Source organism: Echinops telfairi, unplaced genomic scaffold (assembly GCF_000313985.2).
Source record: "Echinops telfairi isolate 266 unplaced genomic scaffold, ASM31398v2 ScPeMD7_23;HRSCAF=83, whole genome shotgun sequence".
Lineage (NCBI taxonomy): Eukaryota > Metazoa > Chordata > Mammalia > Afrosoricida > Tenrecidae > Echinops > Echinops telfairi.
Window position 1 is genome coordinate 49,540,775 of NW_022103920.1, and position 21,561 is coordinate 49,562,335.

General features: G+C 37.6%; 1 protein-coding gene across 1 annotated transcript in view; it reads right to left on the reverse strand.

The window, feature by feature from the left end:
- The window catches only part of SEMA3E (semaphorin 3E), a 316,859-nt gene that overhangs the window by 43,506 nt on the left and 251,792 nt on the right, over positions 1–21,561 (reverse strand). Inside the window, exons 8-14 of the mRNA XM_004702793.2 lie at positions 18,689–18,803; positions 18,207–18,276; positions 15,309–15,453; positions 12,929–13,151; positions 9,468–9,559; positions 7,094–7,135; positions 4,836–5,002 (exon numbers count right to left, since the gene is read on the reverse strand). Coding sequence (XP_004702850.1) covers positions 4,836–5,002; positions 7,094–7,135; positions 9,468–9,559; positions 12,929–13,151; positions 15,309–15,453; positions 18,207–18,276; positions 18,689–18,803 — 854 coding nt within the window. The remainder of the gene's footprint in view (positions 1–4,835; positions 5,003–7,093; positions 7,136–9,467; positions 9,560–12,928; positions 13,152–15,308; positions 15,454–18,206; positions 18,277–18,688; positions 18,804–21,561) is intronic.

Below are 21,561 nucleotides of genomic sequence, written 5' to 3' on the forward strand. Positions count from 1 at the left end.
TCGTAGACAAGATTAACAAAAGTTTGAATTAGTAGTTTTGTTTTATTTTTAATGAATTCATATTATAGATGTTAATGTATTACAAATAGCAGTTACACTAAAATAGTTTAAATCTGAATTTAAAAAGAATTAAAGAAAAGCAGTCCAAAGTGAAATAGTTGGGAAAAACCAAATTAGTCTAATCTTCTTTCCATGAAGAAATTGCTCCACATTGTTGCTGTCTATGGTTCCAGTCATCTTATTAGTCGAAGAAAATCATGGCCTATCTCAGAAGGAATAAAATTATTTCTCCCTTGCCTACTATGTCCCTTTGAAGTCAGCACACTTCCTAAAAGCTGAGTGGCGAAACAGCTTTATCATTAAATTCCTTCTTCCTCTCAAAATCTCCCGTTCAAAGGATCTTGGGATTCACCATCGCTAAGGAATAGCATTGACCTCTCTGAATTCGACACAATAGACGTTGGAAGCCCTTAAGTGTCTTCCATTTGTGTTGCATTAAATCACACGTTTCATTAATTATACAGGTCATGCATTTGCCTAGGAGTTAAAATATTCACTTTCAAAATGAAATAAATGAAGACCAGCTGGTAGAAAGGACACAGGGCAAATGCAGGATGTATTTTAGAGTTTATTTATTTATTTCCCTTTAAGTCCTTGAATCCCTCGTGTGTGGTAGCTTACCATTTCCACATTTACATTGATCTAAACACATTGCATGTCTTGCAGCAAAAATTCCTAAATGGGAGCAGTTGTCCAAACCGGGGCGGACAAAGAAAAGTCAAAACGGCAGGTCCATTTCCAGTATTGGCAGCTGATGGTTCATGAACTTACTTTCAGGAAACTTCAAGTTTGGGGGCTTTGAATTTTATGTTATGAAATTAAATTATGAACACATAAACAATGAAAATTAGATTTCTTTACTGCTTATATTTATCCTTGGTATATAAGTATGAGGATAATGCTGCAAATCCCCCCCTGTCTGTGGTGGGCTGTGCTGCTGTGATATTGTGCGGTGTGATGCAGGAAGCCGTGTCGCTGGCGTTTCACGTGCCAGCAGGGTCAACCAAAGGAAACCGGTTTCAGAGGAGCTCCCAGCCTAAGAAGAAGAAATCAGCTGTTCACTTCGGAGGAATTAGCCCCTGGGAACCTTAGGCATAGCACGGACACATTATCAGATCCTGAGGGCCTAATCAATAGAAGCAGAACTTTGTCAAAGGTAACGCAAGATGATGTGCCTTTCGGGTCAGAAGGCACTTCAACTATGATGGAGGAAGAGCTGCCTTCTGAAAGTTTCAGTGGACCATAATGACTTGAATGGAGGAAATAAAGCCTTTCAGACCTTAATTTGCTGATGGGGAATCACTCAGAATTAGATGAAACAGCTGCAGAAATGTATTAATAAAATGAAGTGGTATACATTTAGTGAGCTGAAATGAACTCGATTGGCCATTCTGAATCAGAAGATCAGATGGCTTACTGTGCTGGGAATGGAGCAACTAAGAGGAATGCCATTGCGTTCATCTTCAAAAGGGCATTTCAAGGTTTATTTTGAAGTACAATGCTGTCTACAGTGTAGAACCCTGGTACTCGACCACATCAGTACTCGACCGAGTCGAATTTGGACGTGAAATGTCGTGAAAATTTTGCATGGGAGCTCGAACAAAACATCGGAATCTGTGGGAGGACATCCAGACCATCATTCATGGAGAAAGCAAGAAATCATTGAAGAGAGAGGAAGAAAGCAAAATCAAAGTGGCTGTGAGAAGAGACCTTGAGACTTGTTCCTCGTCATCGAGTAGGCAAGGAAGAAAGGGACGAAGCCAAAGAGCTGAACAGAAAATGTCAAAGGCAGCTTGCGAAGGCAAAGTGAAATATCATAATGAAATGTACACAGCCCTAGAAAACAAACAAACAAAAAAGAATTAACATGCTCAACATATCTTAAATGCTGTAAGGACTGAGGAAAAATTCAAGCCTCGAGTTATAATATTGAAAGACGTTATGGGAAGACTATTGAATGATGTGGGAAGCATCAAGAGAAAATGGAAAAAGCAAACAAACATAGTCTCTGTACCAAAAATAACTATTCTACCATTTCAAGACATAGCACGTGAGCAAGAGACAACGATACATTTGAGCTGAAATGCTTCAACAAGCTGATGAAGCACTGGAAGCATACTCTCAACTATGCCAGAAAAGATGGAAGACAGCCAGCTGACTGGACGTGAGCCTTATTTGTGTCCATTTCAAAAAGAGGTGACCCAACAGAATGCTCAAATTATAGAACAATTCACTGATAGCACATGCAAGTAAAATTTTGCTGAAGATCATCCAACAATGGTTGCAGTAGTACATTGACAGGGAGCTGCCAGAGATTCAGGCCAGATTCAGGAGAACACATGGAACAAGGATTATCATTGCTGACGTAAGATGAATTTTGGCTGAAAGAAGCTAATAATAGAAAGATGTTAACTTGTATTTCATTGACTATGCAAACTCATTTAACTCTGTGTATCATAACAAAGTATGGATAGCTTTGAAAAGAACGGGAGTTTAAGAACCCTTGATTGTGTTCATGAGGAACTTGTACATGGATCAAGAACTGTACTAACAAATACAAGGGAATATTGCATGGCTTTAAATCAAGAAAGGTGTGTGTCCAGGTTGTAGCCTCTCACCACACTTATCAAATCTGTATGCTACGCAAATAAACAGAGAAGTTGAATTATATGAAGAAGACTTTGGCATCGGGATTGGAGGAAGGTTTATTAACAATTTTCAATATGCAGATGACACACCTTGCTTGCTGGAAGTGAGGAGGACTTGACACCCTTGCTGATGAAGATCATAGATTATAACCATCAGTATGGATAACTCAAAGCAAAGAATACCCAATCTTCACAGCTGGATCAATAGGTAAAAGCAAGATAAATGGGAGAAAAGAATGGTGTTGTCAAAGATTTCATCTTATTTGGAAACTCCCTGAGTTTACAATTTCCAATTATCTTTCTCATGGAAGCTATAAAAAAGTCAGCCCAGGACACAATGCATCGGGTAAATCTGCTGCACAACACCTCTTTAAGGGTTTGAAAATCAAGGCTGTTACTTTGAGTTCTAAAGTATGTCTGGCCCAAGCCATGGTATTTTCAATTACTTCATATGTTTACGAAAGTTGGACACTGAATAAGAAAGACCAGAGAAGAACTGATACATTTCAATTGTGAATCTGGTGAAGAACATTGCAACTACCATGGCTTGCAGAACCAACAAAGTTGTCTTATAAGAAGTATAGCCATAATGGTTCTTAAAAGCAATGGTGGCAAGACTTTATCTCACATGGCATGTCAGGAGAGACCAGTCCTTGGAGAAGGACATTGTGCTTGGTAAAGTAGAGGGGCAGGAAACAAAGAGCAAGGTTCTCGAAAGATGCACTGACAAAGTGACTGCAAAAACAGGCTCAAACACAAAAACCATTATGGGGGTGGCGCTGCACCCAGCAGCGCTTTGCTCTGTTGTTCATAGAATGGCTATGAGCCGGAACTGACTTGATGGTACCTGTCATCAACTGTCATCATCCCTGCAAACATTTCCGTACACACACAGAGCCTATAGAACCAGTCACATCTTTAAATACTCCTGGGTATTAAATGGACAAGTCCATGGATTATCAAAACATCTATTATTAGAAAGTCCTGGTAGGTTTTAAACATATTCTCTAAATTCCTCTAACTACACTGTTGTTCTACAGAAAATCAACTACAATTTTATTTCTATCCATCATACAATGTGATGTAATTGAGTCATTTGACAATTAAAAGTACTCCACTCTTTCAGAATGAATGATACTTTACTGTAGTTATTGGGTGCTGCTAAATGAGTTGAGAAACAAGATCCTTGAATCCCAACTGATGTTTTTCTCCAACTAACATTTCTTTTCCTTTTAGTTTAACTTAAAGCATTTTATTATGATTTGGGTGGAAGTTTTCAGAGCAAATTGACTTCCTATTCAACAATTTATATACATTTTGATTCATTACATTGGTTGCAGCCCTTACAAAGTAAAGACACTCTTAGTTTACTCTTTCTAATCATCCTTCTAACCTGTCCCTTCTTGACTTCACAGCTTTTAAACCCTGGGCAGATGGTGCCCTTCTGACCTTGCGTGGTTGTTTGCTCTAAGGGGTGCATCCTTTCTTGAAGTCATTGTACACCTTAGAGGTCAGTCTGTTGCTTGGCTGAACATTGAGCCACTAGAGTTACTTCAGGTCTAGGACTGAAGGATGTCTAAAGGCCGTAGTCTGGAGAGTTCCATCAGTCTTTCTCAAGCTTGGTCTCTTTCATCATTTGAGTTTTGTCCCATATTTTTCACCCATTCTATCCAGGACCTTCTACTATGATTCCTTTCAGGCTAGTTGATAGGATTGGTCTTATGATCATAGATTCTGACAGTACCATGGTATGCTTAGTCCTCTTGACTAATTTCTTCCATGTGTTTGTTGTCCTTTATTATTCTTTGCTTCAGATGAGAGACCGATAGTTGCACCTTACATGGCTGCTCAAAAGCTTCTAAGATCCCAGTAGTTACTCACCAAAGTAGGTTGCAGAACATTGCATTTGTGGACTATCCTATACCAAGTGATCTGATGTCCCCTGAGACTATAGTCCTGAGCCCCCAGGCTCAGCACTAAATTTGGTCAATGCTTTTAGTTGTGGTTAAGAAGTTGTTATAAACCTGCCTCCTGCACATTCTGTATTTGGATGTATTTGCAGCACATGTAAACACATACATAGGGCTTTCCTATATAATATAAATATTCCACCAAATGCTGTCTCACCTTTTTGTATGGGTGCTTGTTGGGTAATACTGGGAACAGGATATGCCATCCCAGGCACAGTAAGGGTCTCGGGCCAGGCAGCAGTCAGCACAAGCACTTCCATACATGTCACACTGATGGAATCTGACTTGGGCCACAGCAGAATCAGCTCCAACGTACAGCTGTTGCTATAGAAACCAAAGAGAGAGACCACTACCATCAATTGGGGAGGATTTTTCTATAATTGTTCGTATTAGTGAATATTCATTTAAATTACAATGTAAATATTACACGCCAGTGAATATTCACTTAAATTGTAGCACTTGTTTGGGTAAATAATGGGTCATTGACACTTTCATTTCCTCAAGATTTTAAATATTTTTATTAACTTATAAGTAGGAATATCAAAATTACCAAACTGAGTTTCAGAAGAATTTACAAAGCTATCTATTCTAAGAAAGATTTTGTAGACACTTCGTGTCTTCTTTTAAAGATCTTTAGGGATGCCCAGTAAGAGACTTGGGAAGTCAACTGTCTGTAAATGCTGATATGTGATGCATAAAGCAGTATCTGTGTGGTGTAGTATCTAAGCAACAAACTCTAACCCCTGGTGGCCCTGTGGAATGTACATTGGGCTGGTAAATACAGGTTAGCAGTTCAAGCACACCGACCATATAGTGGAAGAAAGATGAAACTATGATGCTGTAAAGTGCTACAGTCTCAGAAACGCTTTCTAGGGACACTTGTATCTGAATTAATTCAAGAGTGGTGAGTTTGGTTTTGGTGGGTCAACCCAGCCCCAGTCCTGTGCCCACCAGGGGCACTAAGGCCTGGCTTTCAGAAGGTCAAAGTTTTGAAAACCCCATGCCTGCAAAAATAGAGTAACCATGAGGAGGAATGTGGTGTTAAGTAAAAATAGCAACTTTAATCAATGAAAATACATGTTATAGAGCATGCTATATGGTATGTGTCACCTCACCTTAAAAACAAGTTATTTCTAAATAAATAAATACATATAAGCCAGATATTTAATGGATGTTGTTCTAGAGACACAGTAGATAACAGCGACTGTAAAGTAGAAAGGAGACAGGTTTTACAGCACACTTTATGAGGCAGGACGGTCACTATTCTTTGTTCAAAAACACAAGCTGGAAGTAGCTAAGAAATAATACCCCCAAAGACTTTAGAACTAAATAACTCATCTGCTTCTTTCCAAAAGTAGAACATGAAGACATTTATAAAATGTACACTGCTAAATATTTTGTCATAATCAAACCATGACAAGCAAAATAAATCCATAGATAAGCAAATGTATCAATCCTAGTATATCCTTTAAGTACAGTAGAACCCCGGTATTCGACCGCATCAGTACTCGACATAATCAGATTTCTATGCGAAATGTCAAGAAAATTGTGCATCGGAGCTTGAACAAAACATCGGAATCCAACCGGAATCATGGATTCTTGTAAACAAAAGCAGTTCGTGTTTCGGTCACCTGGCGATAGTTGGCCTTGTTAGTACGCGTTGTTTAAAACTTTTGTGGCTGTGTTGCAAGCGTTTTGCTACTATTTTCTTAGATTTTGTGGCTTTTTGTACTGTTTTCAGATAAAAAGCATGGGTCCTAGGAAAGAGTTTTTTGAAAAGCATCATCATGATAAGGAACTGGTTAACCGTGTTATCGATATTGTGGATGACAATTTAGTAAGCCCTTTTAGAATACAGTTACAGGAACACCAGCAGCAGACCTCATGAGACAGAGTTGTGTTTTTTTTTGACAGAGAGAAAGCCAGCTAGGCCCGAGTGAAAAAAGGCAAAGAAGGGAGAAAACTCCTGAAAAGCAGCTCCCAGTGGATTTGATGGAAGGGGATTCCCCTTCCCAACAATGACTCTCTCTCCATTCCTCCTCTCCACATCCGTGTCCACAGAGCCAGATCCTCATCAGTCTCAAGGTATGGCCCATACTGTCGTTGTTAAAAAAAAAACGTTTTTTCATGTTGTGTTTCTTATTTAAATGATGTGATTTAACTCTAAGTTCTTTACTTTGAAATTTCTGTGTCATGTTTTGTATAAGAAGGCAAGGTTAGGGTGAAAACTTGGTCGAGAACGTATTAATCCGCTTTCAGTTATTTCATATGGAAAAATTAATTCGGTACTTGACTGCCTCGCATCTCGATGCGCCGTCTAGAATGGATTAGTGTTGAGGTCCGGGGTTCTACTGTGTAACTGCTGTATAGAATAAGCATGCACACAGAAACACGGGCACATGCACATAGACTTACTCTCTTTGAAGAAATCTCCATCGAAATAATAGGCACTGGGTCCTGGTTGGGGGGTAGGGTAGGGACACAAACAAAGAAACAACATTTTCCTTTTTTAAGAAATAAACTACAGGTTTATCCCTATCTTTTGAATGAGGCCCATTCTTAACAGCGTCTTTAATATTTTAAGTGGATTTTATAGCTGAGGCCCACAGGTGAAGATGGTTCTTCTGGTCTGTGAGCTTGAACGTCATGAACTCAGGGAGCCCTGGGCTGTAGTGAGCTTGATTGCGAGCTGTTGACCAGAACGTCGGCGGTTTAAACCCACCCCTTGCTCCAAGGAAGACAGTGAAGTGGTTGCTCCCGTTGATATTTAAAGTGTCAGCAACACCAAGGGGCACTTCTGGTCGGTCCTCTAGGGCCACGAAGGTTTTGCTTTTCTTTGTCTTTTTTGAGCATAATTGTTTTAATATTTCAAAGTCATGTCACATTTATATAAAATCATGCTTACAATGTTTTAAATATAAACAACAAATGTAAACAAGTCCAAGTTACCCTTCAATTAGATGCCTGTAAATAAGGTCTGCCTGTGTTTGAAAATCTACCTAAATATGGTCCTAAGTCCCCTGAAATCATATTAGTATAATGTAAGTGGCTCTGTGCCAAGTATCTAGGGCTTTCAGTTTTAGTAAATCTGTATGCAAATAGGATACAATTAAATTGTAGCTACTTCTTATTTTATTAATGGAGCAGAACAGCTATGGAGATGTGAAAAGCAAGGTATAATCTAAGCAGCTTTTCATTCGTCCTTGGAATGCGATTTTTGTGTTTGCCTTAGAAGATTACTCCTGCTTTGGAAACTCAGTACCTTCAAATAAAAGAACAAAGTCATAGTGCTATTTTTCATAAAGTAATTGTGCCATTGGAAGTCAAACAGTTTACTCTCTTAAAAGTTTATATTGCTAATAAACTATGTACTCTGTAATCATTTTAACACAAGCTTATACAAAATACTTTTCTGCTGGAGTGTGTGGTCACTTACTAGGAACCCAGAATGCTTTGAACAAGATGAATTTGTCTTGCTCCAGGAGAAGAAATTAGATCACTTGACTTTGAAAGCCAAAGGTAATGTTAAGGATACTCATTAAGACCAGAGCGTCCATAGGAGCACAAGACACTAGTCAATTCTGCAAGTAGGGAAATCCTAAGCAGGTAGAACCAACCCTGTGATTCCCCTTTGAAGATTATGTTTTAGAAGAGTTGATGTTTGATCCTCTATCTCATACTTTATATATCTCTATCAATTTATATTACATTTTTTCAAACCAGAATCCTTTCTGCATGTACGCATGTGTTCATTTATTTTTATATTCAAATAACAAAGTTTTTTTTTTTTATGAAATGTGACGAGAGCTTCAAAATTTCATGGACAATTTCCATGATCCTTAAATCCCACTTTCCACCAAATTTGGAAGCCCCTTTGTATGAGAGTTAGGATTCCTAACATAAAATTATTTTTCACTTGGAGACTTCGTATGCAAAATAAATAAGCATAACTATTCTAGTTGAGATAAGATGATGACAGTATGTGTACATCTCTAAAAAATGTGTAATCTCTAGGACACAAAATTTGAAATGCTATATACACGGGGGCTTTAAAAAGTTGATGGCAAAATGAAATGAAAATATAACAGTTTTTTTCCCATGAACATTTTAAAAGCTCCTTGTATGTCATTGCTTTTGCATCTCTACTCTTTCAGCTATTATTCCCTATGTTCCTATTTGGAATAAGTCTTCTATGAAATCCAAGTGTTAATATAAAAAGCAAGATACTTATGTCATTACCATACCAACAATACAAAAATAATGTTGAGTAGAAAAAAATGCCTATATTGATAGGCATTTGTAGATGATGCAACTTTGAAATAATGAGTCCAGATTCTATAGGGCTGCTATGAGTGCACACGGCGTCGATGACAGTGAATTTGATTTTTAGGAGCCTGGACGACCTACTGTTTGAGCTTTGGGCTGCTAGCCACAAGGTAAACAGCTTGAAACTACCGGCTGTGCTATGGGGAAAAGATTGAAATGACTGACTGATCCTTGGGAGGAGGACCAGGCTCTCTACTCCCTGAAGAGTTACAATCTCAGAACCCACAGGAGCAGGTCAACCCTGACTTTGAGAGTCACTCTGAGTCAGCATCCACTTGATGGCAGGGAGTTTTTGTTTGGCTATGATAATAAAATATGCGCTAGGATTTTTAAGTCATTCTCCAATTCCCTCTGATTGTGGAACACAGCAGTTTGAAGAGAAAAAAATAGTCTTTTCTATTTACGTTTCACTTACAGATTTCTGTAAATCATGCATTTTGGCTAACTTTTAAACTAAAAATACCTTGAATATCTGTAGTTCTTCTAAGATTACTTCTTCCATTGAGTCTGTTTCTTGGTTGTAAATTGTTATTACTTTTAATACAATTCCATTGTCTGTAAGAAAGTAGAGAAGAGATAAAACATAGCCCAAACTCAAAGCTATGATATCATCTGATTTTTACATAATTAATAACTTAGTACTCATCGTGTGGGCTGTTGGGTTGATTCTGGCCCACAGTGGCCCTGTGGGACCAAGCAGGACTTCCCTGTACGGTTCCCGGGATTAACTCTCCTGACAGCAGACTGCTCCAGGTTCCTCCCAGGGAGTGGCTGCTGGGGTCAAACTGTTGACCTTTCAGTTGCAAGCTGAGTGCTACAGCTACTAAAAAACCAATTAATTTTTTAAAATTGAAATTTAAATGGGTGAAATGTTTTAAGAACTGTTGATTAAAAATAATTATCTGACAGAAATTATGGCCACTTAAATATCACCAAATGGCAAAACTTTTAAACAAGAAAAAGTGTACAAAAAATATACACATTTTGCCAAATATTTGGTCTAAAGGTTGAATGAAAAGTTCAAAATTTAAAAAAAATCTTATAGCTTTAGCAAAATATAAGAGAGATAACAAATTATTCTAGTTTGTAAGAAAATTTCTTACTGAAATCTACTTACTTTTTTTAACATTTGGTACCTTTAGTTTGACTAAACCTTTCAAAGTGGCACCCTGTAGAAATCCTTATATTCTATATACACATATTGCCTATTAAGAAAAATTTCAAGCATATGCTATTGAGAAAATGGTGTTTAATGAATCATACCTATCACTTAGCTCCATAATTGACTGCTTTTACCATTTTATTTCAGTATTTTCCAGTTCCATCTTATTTTTATCATTTCTACTTTCTAAGCTTCTTTCTTCGATGAAAAGTGCAATAAAAGTTCAATCCTGCCTCCCAAAATTGCTACAGTGCTAGAAATAATAACTCAGTAAAAAAATGTCAGTGAGCTTAGAAATGTTGAGACAAGAGTTCCTGTAGTATTTAAACAGTGTGCTTTAAAACATATCTAAATCCATGCTTGAGTCAATAAAACTGATTTTAATTATATTAAAAGCAATGACCTACCCAGTAAACTAACTAAAAGAAGCAAAAATTATCATCTGCTTTGAATATCACACAACATAATATATATCCTATAACCGTATCAGGCAATATGCAAGTACAAAATTCAGATTATTGACTTGCAACTAACTTGTAGTCTCCAACATTGTATGCATTATCTATGTATCAAGAAGGTCTCTTAAAAGTGCTGAAAAATTGTAGTTTAATTCATCTGAGGCAACTGTGGCTTACATGACAGCAGAAGTATATACCTGATATGTCTGGAGTTCTCGCAACTAGTTTTGGTTATTCTGATGAGAAAATCCAAATATTTCACAGAATTAAAAAATTCCCCCCCAAAAAAATTTCCCCATGATTAATTTGATGCATGATGACTCTTACTTATGTAATGCTTTAACCTGCTAGAAGTGAGTTCATTGCCAAACAGCTTTAAGTTTGTTAAAGAGATTTTATGTTCCAGTAATCTCAAACCCACAGTGCAACACATCAATATTAATCTCCTACCAGTAGCTTGTATTACTATTTTACTATTACTAAAATCTGTTTCTGGACATCATATACATGTTTTCTTCTTTAAAGTTGCTTTAAAAATGTTATTGGAGAAGTGCATATTCTGTCTTTACTCCTATTCTGGGCATATGTCAATGTCCCCTAAGAATTACATGTTTATGAATAAAAGCCCATATACAAATGACTGCTCATCTAAGTAGAAGCGGGCATCCCCAGTTCTAAGGAACTCTGGTGGCACATGGTTATGCCTGGGGTTGCTAACCAGACAGTTGCAAACCACCAGTGCTCCCTGGAAGAAAGGCAGGGCTTACTACTCCTGTAGAAAGTTAGAGTCTCAGAAACTCAGAGGGGCAATTCTACCCTGCCCTATAGGGTCGCGGAGTCAGCATCAACTCAATGGCAGTGAGTTCTTGAGTGGCAAACTCTTGCCATGAATAGGAATTACCATGATGGCAAATAACAGCAATCACAAATTCTATGCTGCAAAAGAAAAAACAATGGAAAAACCATTCCAAAACTTTAAAAATGATCATAGAATTTTAAAATACTTTGCAGAACTTACTACATATGATTCAGGATGCTAGAAGATTCCAAAATGTCTTCCATGTGCTACATCTAATATATGGCATTGGATTAAAATTTTAAATATATTTGAAAAAATTACATTCTAAACATGTTCATTATGATTTGCCTTGTTAATGCAGGGCATCCCAGTTTGGGTATAAAACTTTGTATTAACTATTGCAATGTGATACATTTTTGCTAAAATTAGCTAGAGATTCTACTGCTTTTAGTTACTATCACATAAATTTGTAAACCTCTTCCCATTTGCCTTATAATAAATCAGGGTATAAGATAACATTAGAAGTTCATGGTTTGCAAATGTAAACCTTCAGGATAAGGAGAAGATGGCTGTAAACTGATTAATAATTTGTATCAACATTATAAATATGTACCGTAATTGCCTTGACATCACGTTCAAACTAAAGAATAAGCAGATGGCCCCTAACTGAGCTTGGTAATCAGTTCTATATCAGAGTAATGCCTTGCTGGTGGCTCAAAGCTTCTATCTCCTTTTGAGACTGTTCTTTGTAACAGTGGCCTCTGCAAAACTATAATAGATAATTTGAGACTTTTTGGATCACATGTCATGTGTTTAATACAAATGATTGATTCTGATAGGGGTCTCATAGGCATTGCTGAAATTATAGATTTAATTAAGTAAAGTTATTTCCCCAAGTAGTTTATAAAATCTCAAGGCCTCCGTAAACAGCTAACTCCTGATAGGGCTGCTCCCCGTTGAAAAGAAAAATGGCGCCCGCCTTCCAGGCTGAGAAGTCCATCCGCGTCCATTACTCCTCCCTTCCCTTATTTATGCAAATGTATTCAGTATTGACGACAAGGAACGAAAGCGATCCCTTTTGAATACAAGCACACCTAATACATATCCCACTTATATTTATATCAAGTGAAGAACAAAGATCAAATTAAAATGATTAATTTTCCACAGGATATAATGTGCTTGAGCAGCCTAAACAGTATTCCTCTGAGTGTTCACCAGATCTGCACTGTTGTGATCACAGACGTAGCATTCATCCTGGGACACTTTAGAGAAGGAGAATGCAGCTTGTATTGACACTCAGGGAAAGAAATCTGGCTTAATCTCTTCTACTTCGGATTAGAGTGGTATGAATGGGTTAATGGTTCAACAGAAGAACTAGTGAGAGGTACTTTAAGAAAAAACTGCCAAGGTTCTTTATTTTAAAGGTATCTTTAGTTGAGTATTTTCTAACTAAAGCCTAGAAAAACGAAGTATATTTAATACCAGAGGAGCAATAAGACACTTACCGGTCCCAATAAACAAGACATCATATTGGCCATCCTCCGCTTCCACTCGGTCCACTGCTATTTGTTTCATGTTATATTTTCCATCTGTTTTTACTAAAATGGGTTTTTTATGGGCAGGTTTTATGGGTTGGTACATTAATGGATGGCTTCTAGCAAATCGGATCGCATCGTCTGGATAGTCTTTGGTGGTTCCATACCGCCCTCCGTTCACTTTGCTGGCACACTGGAAATTACAAGTTGATAGTTGATAAATCTTTTTGCTTTAAACCTAAATATCAAGTTAATAATCAGTGATTGATGCAGTCAGCAACATTGAATATGTGCAATTACTCTCAACTTTAGAAATATTTAATGCCTTCTCATTCTTTGCTTTAGAAATAGAATTTGCATTCAAAATTGCAGAGACACTAACCTGTACCAAACACTCACCACTAAAATCACTTAGAAAACAATGAAATCCTAGAAAAATGAAGCATATTTAGTGCCAGAATATTTCAGGGGTGACAATAAGATATAACATATTAGTATTATTTTCTCTCATTTCTGATATTTTCTTTTCAAAACATAAATTAATTTTATGGTAAATAATATAGTGCTTACATCACAATAAAAATTTTCTTAGTTATGATAAATCTTATCCCTAAAATGAAGACCACAAGTGCGTAAAAGAACTTTCCCATTACTGAGGAGACTATAATCGGTGATGGTTCAAATTGGCTTATTGATCATAGAATTTTAGTTCTGTAAGAAATACATCTGTTTAAATTTTATCTTTATAATTACTGAGAACCAAAGATTATCCTCTCTGTGCTACTACAAGACTGTGTACAAATGTATATTATTTATGTATGGAGTAGATACAATGAAACCCCCCTCCCAGATATGTGCTACAACCCATCTCAATTCTTCAATCAAGGAACTCTAAAATTAAATTGGAATGCCTTTACCTTTGTTTTTTTCTGCTTGTTAATCACAGCTCTCTCATTTAGTATATTTTCTTATAGAACAACCAAATATTTGTAACCATTTATTTTGATAAACATTTTCCACTTTGGAGTCTAAATACAGTTTAGTGACCAGGTTCCAAAAAGAGGGTCTTTTTAATTACTTGTTCCTGTTTTTAAAGCGGGCCATATTTCTTTATTTTGGCACCGAGTGTTCGCTCGAGGGCTTTTTCATGATACGTAATTGGAAACATTTTGGACCAGGCTGGAAGCAGTTCAGGAACTAGTCTCTTGCCCCAAATCTCCTTTAAGGCCATGTGGTTTCAAGAAGCATTTCCAGCAAAGCCACAGGAGTGGGTTTTCTCCATTTAAATTGCAATTTCAATCAACAGAGTGAAATGAAATACACTTTATGTCTTACTGGAGGTAATAATTTTAAGCTAGTGAGAGAGTGACTGAAATGGTAAAGCCTTACACTTGTTAATGGAGGTATGGTTTGTTTCCACTGTGGGTTTTGGCTCTGCACAAACGGTTCCTACTTGACTTGCAAGTAATTATAGAATCAGCCTAGTGATGGGATTTCACCAGCTACTCATGCCATGTGGATGTTGGCCTTCATGACAACTTAAATGTTTGATCCCCGTGGTCAACAGAGCACACACAGTGATCCTACATATTCTTCGCATTGTTGCCTACAGTATGCATGATACATAACAGCAATAACCATGTTTAGACTTTATGCCAATTCATAGAAGAAAAGTCTGGATGCCTAAAGAGAATCTTAGGCAGAAGTAAGCAGCAAAATGTTCTGAAATTTAGTAACACTTCTTCGTACTGGCACTTTTCCTCTGAAGAAGCCAGCAAGGGAGTTAAGTGAGGCGCTGGGTCCTGGGGGCAGAGTGGGGGCGGAGGAACAAAGGGTCTTTAGTTTGCTACATGTGCCTGAAGGAGAAGGCTTGGCTTTGGGCACTTAGAGACTGGCCCAAGTTCTAGAATATAAAAATTGTGATAACATTCCCTTTCTTGGAAGTGAGTCAGAGAAGGTATTAACTCTTCTGAAGGGACCAGGAGCAATATGGTCTTCGTTTCATTGGATGTTTACGTGTTCACCAATGCCATAAATTTTTGTTGTTGGTGGTGTTGGTGTTGGAGCTTTTGGATGCTGGCTGCTATTAAATCCTCACCTGGAGTGCCAGTGATAGTGTACACGTTATAATACTACTGAAATATATCCATTATAGGTTTTATTTGGACCATTAAATAACAAGGTACAATTTGATATGAGAAGTGATCATTTTTTGTGATGCCATTAATCAAACATACTTTTGGGTGTCGAATTTTTTTAATTGTTTAAACTGAAAAGGTCTGTAGAGCATTTGAAACAGTGAACAAAATATTATGCAAAGAGGCTTTAAAATATAAATGCCTAAACTTACAGAGCCAGGCCTTGGGTAAGGGACTTTCCCTTCATAGAGTGACCAGTGGTACTCAGGTCCTTCCTTATGTGCATACGGTCCATTAAACGCTGCCCGGATACTAGACATATGATAGACACATATAGCATGTCCTCGGAAGATGTTACTGGAAAACATTAAAAAGCTCATTACATCTTTGTAACAGACGAGGACTCCACCTAGCCGCAGCCTCCACAGATAAGAAACAAGAACTGGGTCAAATGTGAACATCTCTCAGGAATAGTCAGAAATACTAACAGGTGCAACCCTTCAAGTCTGAGGGCTCCAAGATTTACATTTCCTTAATTGCTTAATAAATAAAAGTGACATTGTTGGAATCACAAAACTAATTGTTAATTTCACTTTTTGTCATTAAATCCAACGTTGTATCTTTTAAGTTTTGCTACGGGACACCCAGCCCAATTATTTTTAAACCTTCGTTCTTGAGTTGAATGCCTTATTTTAAGGTTTTATCTCACGTTTTGTTGTTCCATTTTCAAAATGTTCTCTTAATGAGCATGCTGCTGTTGGACGCCATCGACTCATGGAGACAACAGAAGGCCGCCTTGCCCTGCCCCGTGCCACCTCACCACTGTCGTGGTTCAGCACATCTTTACAGACAACGGGGTCGATTCCTCCAGTTACCCCTCGTTTTAACTGGCCTTCTACTACTTTCCCAAATAGGATGTCTTTCTCCAGGGACCAGGCTCCCCTGGCAATGTGCCCAAAGTACTGAGGTAACGTCTTGCCATCCTCACTTCTTCGAAGCGTTCTAAGAACCTCACGCTTGTTGAAGTTGCTCCGCGTGCTGTTCTGTGGACGTGACGTCGAGTGACCCCAGGTCTCGTGGAACGGGGCCCCATTCTTGGCTTTGGGTCACCTGGACAGTCATAGCCCTGCTGTTTGCTCCTTTCACCAGACCGCTGCTTGGTAGCTACGCTAACAAACCTATGACTAAGAGGAGCGCTTTTACTCTAGGGATAATGCGACAGTTACACAAAACTCACATTCCTCACCCCATAACTAGCAGAAATTGAAATAATTTTCTTGATACAAATGATCCCACACAGAGAATAAAAACAGTAGTGTGAATCTTTTTCAAAGGATATTTTAATGATTTAAAAAATAATCAAGTCATATTTATTAATTTGGCATGATCACGGGGAACTACTAACATTTCCCCAGCCAAGTGGCTTACAAAATGCAGTTCTATATAAATATAAAATTTTCTTTACTGTGAGACGCCTGTAGGACAGCAGTCATGTTGCTGTCTAAGACATCAATTCACACCTTTTATGACACACCTGGAAGCAATTTCAAATATCTAAGATACTCAGAAATCCAGATAGAACCCCAACTAACGGGGCAATAAACCTTTGATCACCATTTTTTAAATATCAACCTCTATGTCAGGTAACAGCTGGGAAGACTTTTTCTCAATTGGGGAGTCAAACTTGAAATCCTAGAAGACACTCATGCCTTACCTTTGGTTTCTGAGAAAAACCCATTACACAAAGTTTAATAAAATAGCTTATAAATTAATCCTCCTAAGACATTGAAAACTATACTTGATTATTCCATAATTTAGTGCACTTATTTATTATATAAAGTGTGTATTATCATATAAGGTACAAATGTGTTGATGGCATAAGGGAGAAGGTGAAATTGAAAAATAAAATTTAGGGACTCTCCATGGGCTGTGATAACTATCAACTTACACGACCAATTATTTGCAAGTAATATTAGATAGGGGAAAGTACTTCCAGGTTTTTCTATTGGGAAATTAAAAATAAAGCCTTCTTTACAATTGGAGGATACTAGTTTTATTCCGATTTTATTATCAATGTATTCCCCCCAAAAAATGAGGACAGGAAATCGCTTGCTGAGAAATCCTAACACAGCTCTTTGGAGAGGCCCCACGCAAGCACAATATAGATTGCTATGTAATAGCAGCCAGTGCAATGTTAGAGAGGGACTGAGTTATATCAATCTACCCTGTTAAGAGAACTATTCTTTGTTATATCTTGTTGTAGTAATTTCTACTCCACTCTACCTTATCGGGAGAGATCTGTAGAATATAAATACATACTCAGGTATACAAAACATGATTTTTGCGACTGGAAACTTCAATCCAAACTGATTTTAATCATGTTTTTTCATTTGTGAATCAATATATTGACAAATATTGGAGATCTGCTATATAAATCAGTGCAAGAGAAGTGAATGAATAGAAACAAAGTGATGGCAAGCAAAATTAGACAGGGGAACTTAGCAAGCTATTATCTCAGTGAACTACAGATAATGGGAGAGCCTTGAAGAATAATTCAAAATCTATTGCTGTTATTAAAATCAAGTCGATTTCGGCTCAAGATGCTCTTCTATATGCCAGCTTGACCTGTTCCGGTGGGTTTATGGAGGGTGACCCATTCGAAACAGACTGCGAGGCTGGTCTGTAGAGGCAACGTGAAGAAGTGCGTACCACAAAACTTCTGTTATGCACGAAACGATGTGCACTTCCAGGAATGCTAACAGTTGAGAAAGTGCCTTAAAAGTTTGACTGAAACTAAATTCTATATTATGAATAACATCGTCCCAAACTCTATAGCACGGGACTAACATCTCACAATCTATAAGAGAGAGAAAAAGCACGCTGTTCTAGAGAGGGAAGAGCTTAGGATACTGAGCACAAGAGGAGGCTGGGGTGTCAGAAGTACATTGAGAAAGGGTCTAGATTGGGATTATGGTTTTGAAAAGTAAATCACAATTGCCAATAGGAGAACGAATACAATTGGCTCTAAAGTATTTCGAGCTTGTATGGTGAGAACTCTGTGAATCATCTTTTGTTTCGCATAGCTCTTATTGACGATCTAAATGACATACCTGGTAGTGTTAAAAAGTCCAAATATCACAGGGTTCTTAGGGTCTCTGGTGTATAGCAAAAAGATATCCTCTGAAAAGCAAAAAAACGTAACACGTTAATTGGTATTTTCAACCCCTAGGTGTAAAGAAACTGTATTGACAATTTAGAAACTATTTTAGGTTTTGAAACATAAATTTTCAAGTGTAATCATAAAACATTTCTGAATTTTAACAGACTGGAAATTTTGTCTCCTGTAGTAGCTTTGAATTGAGCCACAGGGAAGGAGCCAGAAACACTGGCTCAAGATAATGAAACAGACTCTGTTCCAGCAACCCCTTCAGCTCCACCCTGGGACCTGGCTGAGGCCAAAGAACAAAGACTTGCTCTAAATCCTGTCAGGTCAGATAGAGTAGAACTCAATTTCTCCACGTGTACTAGAGACAGCGAGGTTATAGAAAGGCAAACACATCAAAGAAGACAATGTAATTGCCAAAATATTTACCTAATTCATCAAAATATGTATCGATTCCATTCATTCCTGGAACTGAACAAATCAGTCTTGCTTTCAGGAAAGTGCTCCATTTGTTCACCAGTATCCTCTGCCCTCCCACATCATTCTGTGAAAAAACAGCGCGAGTGTATGAAAACTCTATCCACAACAGCAGTGCTTGGGATAAATATTACGGTGCAAATGAAAGGAGTTATGCTTGCTTTGTTCTTTAGGTTTTTAGTGATCTTACAAAATTTAGATTATAATCCTCAAGAAACTGCATAGTTTAAATTTTCCATATGCTTTCTTTCTATGGTTTCTCTCCTTCTCTTCCTCCTCCTACTTTTTTTAAAGGTTCTTGCATTTTGTTTACCAACACACTTTTACTCTTGTTGAAATATATATATCAGATATTATGAATGTTAGTATAGTATTGCCCCCTCAATAAACGCAGTGGCTTCAGGATACAATTATTTTTTTAACTTTTATGTATACTCAATCCGCCTGTTTCAGGACTGTGGGAGCCCCTATGACTTTTTTCTCTCCTGAAGATGCACACAAACAGTCACATGGTCCCCGGTGCCCGGAGGGCCACGCCAAAGAGAAAGGACATCACTTTCCTGGTCAGAAGGAACACTCTGAGATCGATCCTGTGAGAAATGCAATGCTGTCAGTGATGGGATAATATACATGCACCTACAAGGAAGATCAATCAATATGGCTCTTATTCAAATTTATACACCAATCACTGATGACAAAGTTGAAGAAATAAAAGAATCTAATCAACGGCTGCACTCTGAAATTGATAGAACATGCAATCAAAAAGCGTTGATAATTACCGATGCCTGAAATGTGAAAGTTAGAAAAAAAGTAAAGTTACTGTTGGGAATTATTTTCTGGATGATGAGAAAATGGAACTATGAAAAAATACTTGCAAGCCTATCGAGCCCCTTGGGTTGAAAAGCACTCAAGACCAATGAGTGGGGATTGGAACGTGGAAGCTGAAAACAAAGACGAAGGACAGGTAGTTGAAACACACGTAGCGGTGACAGAAATGATGCCAGGTATCACATGCTGTCAGTGAGGGGATACTATTTTGCAAGAACAAAGACATATTCACTGCAAATGCCCCCTTTTCGGCAACATAAATAGCGATGATACATGTGAAAGTCTATGGCTAGAGAACACAGGAATTGAATTGACTGCTTCTATGGGAAGCTATGATTGAGAAGCTCAATAGTATCAGCCAGCACCATGTCCCAGGCTGACTGAAAAACAGACGATCAACTGCTCACATGCAAGTTCAAGTAGAAGCTAAAGAAAATTAAAACACATCCATGAACGTCGAAGACTCTACAAACCATCGTAATAAGAGAAGCTGCAAAGCATCGCAGTAAGAGCAACCCGGTGAAGTGTGAGATGATCATAGATTAATAAGCAAGGCCATCACACCTGAAGAAAACAAAAGGTCATTACAAAGACAGGAAAGTAGACAAAGAGCAAGTGAATGTTGAAGAAGACTCCAAAAATTGCTCTTAAACATATACATCTAAAGCTAAGGAAAAAATGATCAACTATGAAAAACTAAATAGAAAGGTTAAATGGTCGCTCAAGAAAGAAAAATAATGCAAAGGGAAAAAATGATGAAAAAAGAATGGAACAGAAAATTTCAAAGAACAGCTCCAGCAAACAAGGTAAAAATTATATAAAATATTTTTAGCTAGAAAGCTAAAAAGGAATAACACATTCAGGATTTCTCACGTTGAAAGAAATGAAGGACAAAATTCAAGTCTTGAGTTGTGGTATTGACTAATTCTATGGACAAAATGTAAATAATATAGAAAGCGTCAAAGAAAGATGGAAAGACTGCACAGCATCACTGTACAAAAAGAACTAATTTCTATTCAACCATTTCAGGAGGTGGCATATGATCCAGAATTGATGCTATTGAAAGAAGTCCATGATGCACTCAGTAAAAAATGAATAAATAAAAAGTATTTGGCAAAGAAGCAAAACTCCAAGAATTGACAGAATGACAAAATAACAACAGAAATTATTCGATAAGCATACGCAACACTGGAGGTGCTCACTCATCGATACTAAGAAATTTGCAGGTCAACAATCTTGCCAACTGAGTGGAGGACTTTAATATTTATGTCAATTCCAAAGAAAGCAAATTAAAAAAATGTGGAAATTACTGAACAATATCACCAGTACCACAACAATTAAAATTTTGCTGAAGACAATTCAAAAATTGTTGCAGCAGTGCAATGTCGGGGAGTCACCAAGTGTCTAAGCTGTATTCAGAAGAGCGTGTGGAAGGAGGGATGTGATTCCTTAGAGCAGATGGATCGATCCTGAAAATAGAGAACAGAAAGATGTTTACTTGTGTCTCATTGAGTATGCAAAGGCATTTGATTATTTATGGATGAAAACAATCTTGTGAAGCACGGGGATTCCAAAACAGATCACTGTTCTCATGCAGAGCCTCTACAGAGACCAAGAAGCCATCGTTCAATTAGAAAAGTGGATTAACAGTGAGAAAGACGGGGAAAGTGAGCATTAGGTTGTGCCCTTTCGCCATACTTATTGAATCTGCAAGCAACAAGTAATTGAGGAAGATGGACTATATGAAGAAGAATACAGCCTCAGGGTTGGAGGAAGAATGATTAACAACTTTTAATACACAGACGGACAACCTTGCTGATGAAAACAAAGAGAAACTCAAGCACCTGTTGATGATCAATTCCTGAAGCTTTAGACATGGATTACACCTAATATATAGGAAACACAATTCTTCACCTCTAGGCAAATAAGCAACATCATGGTCAATGGAAAAGAGACTGTGGATCGAAAGAAGATGAAAACCCTAACAACCTCCGTCT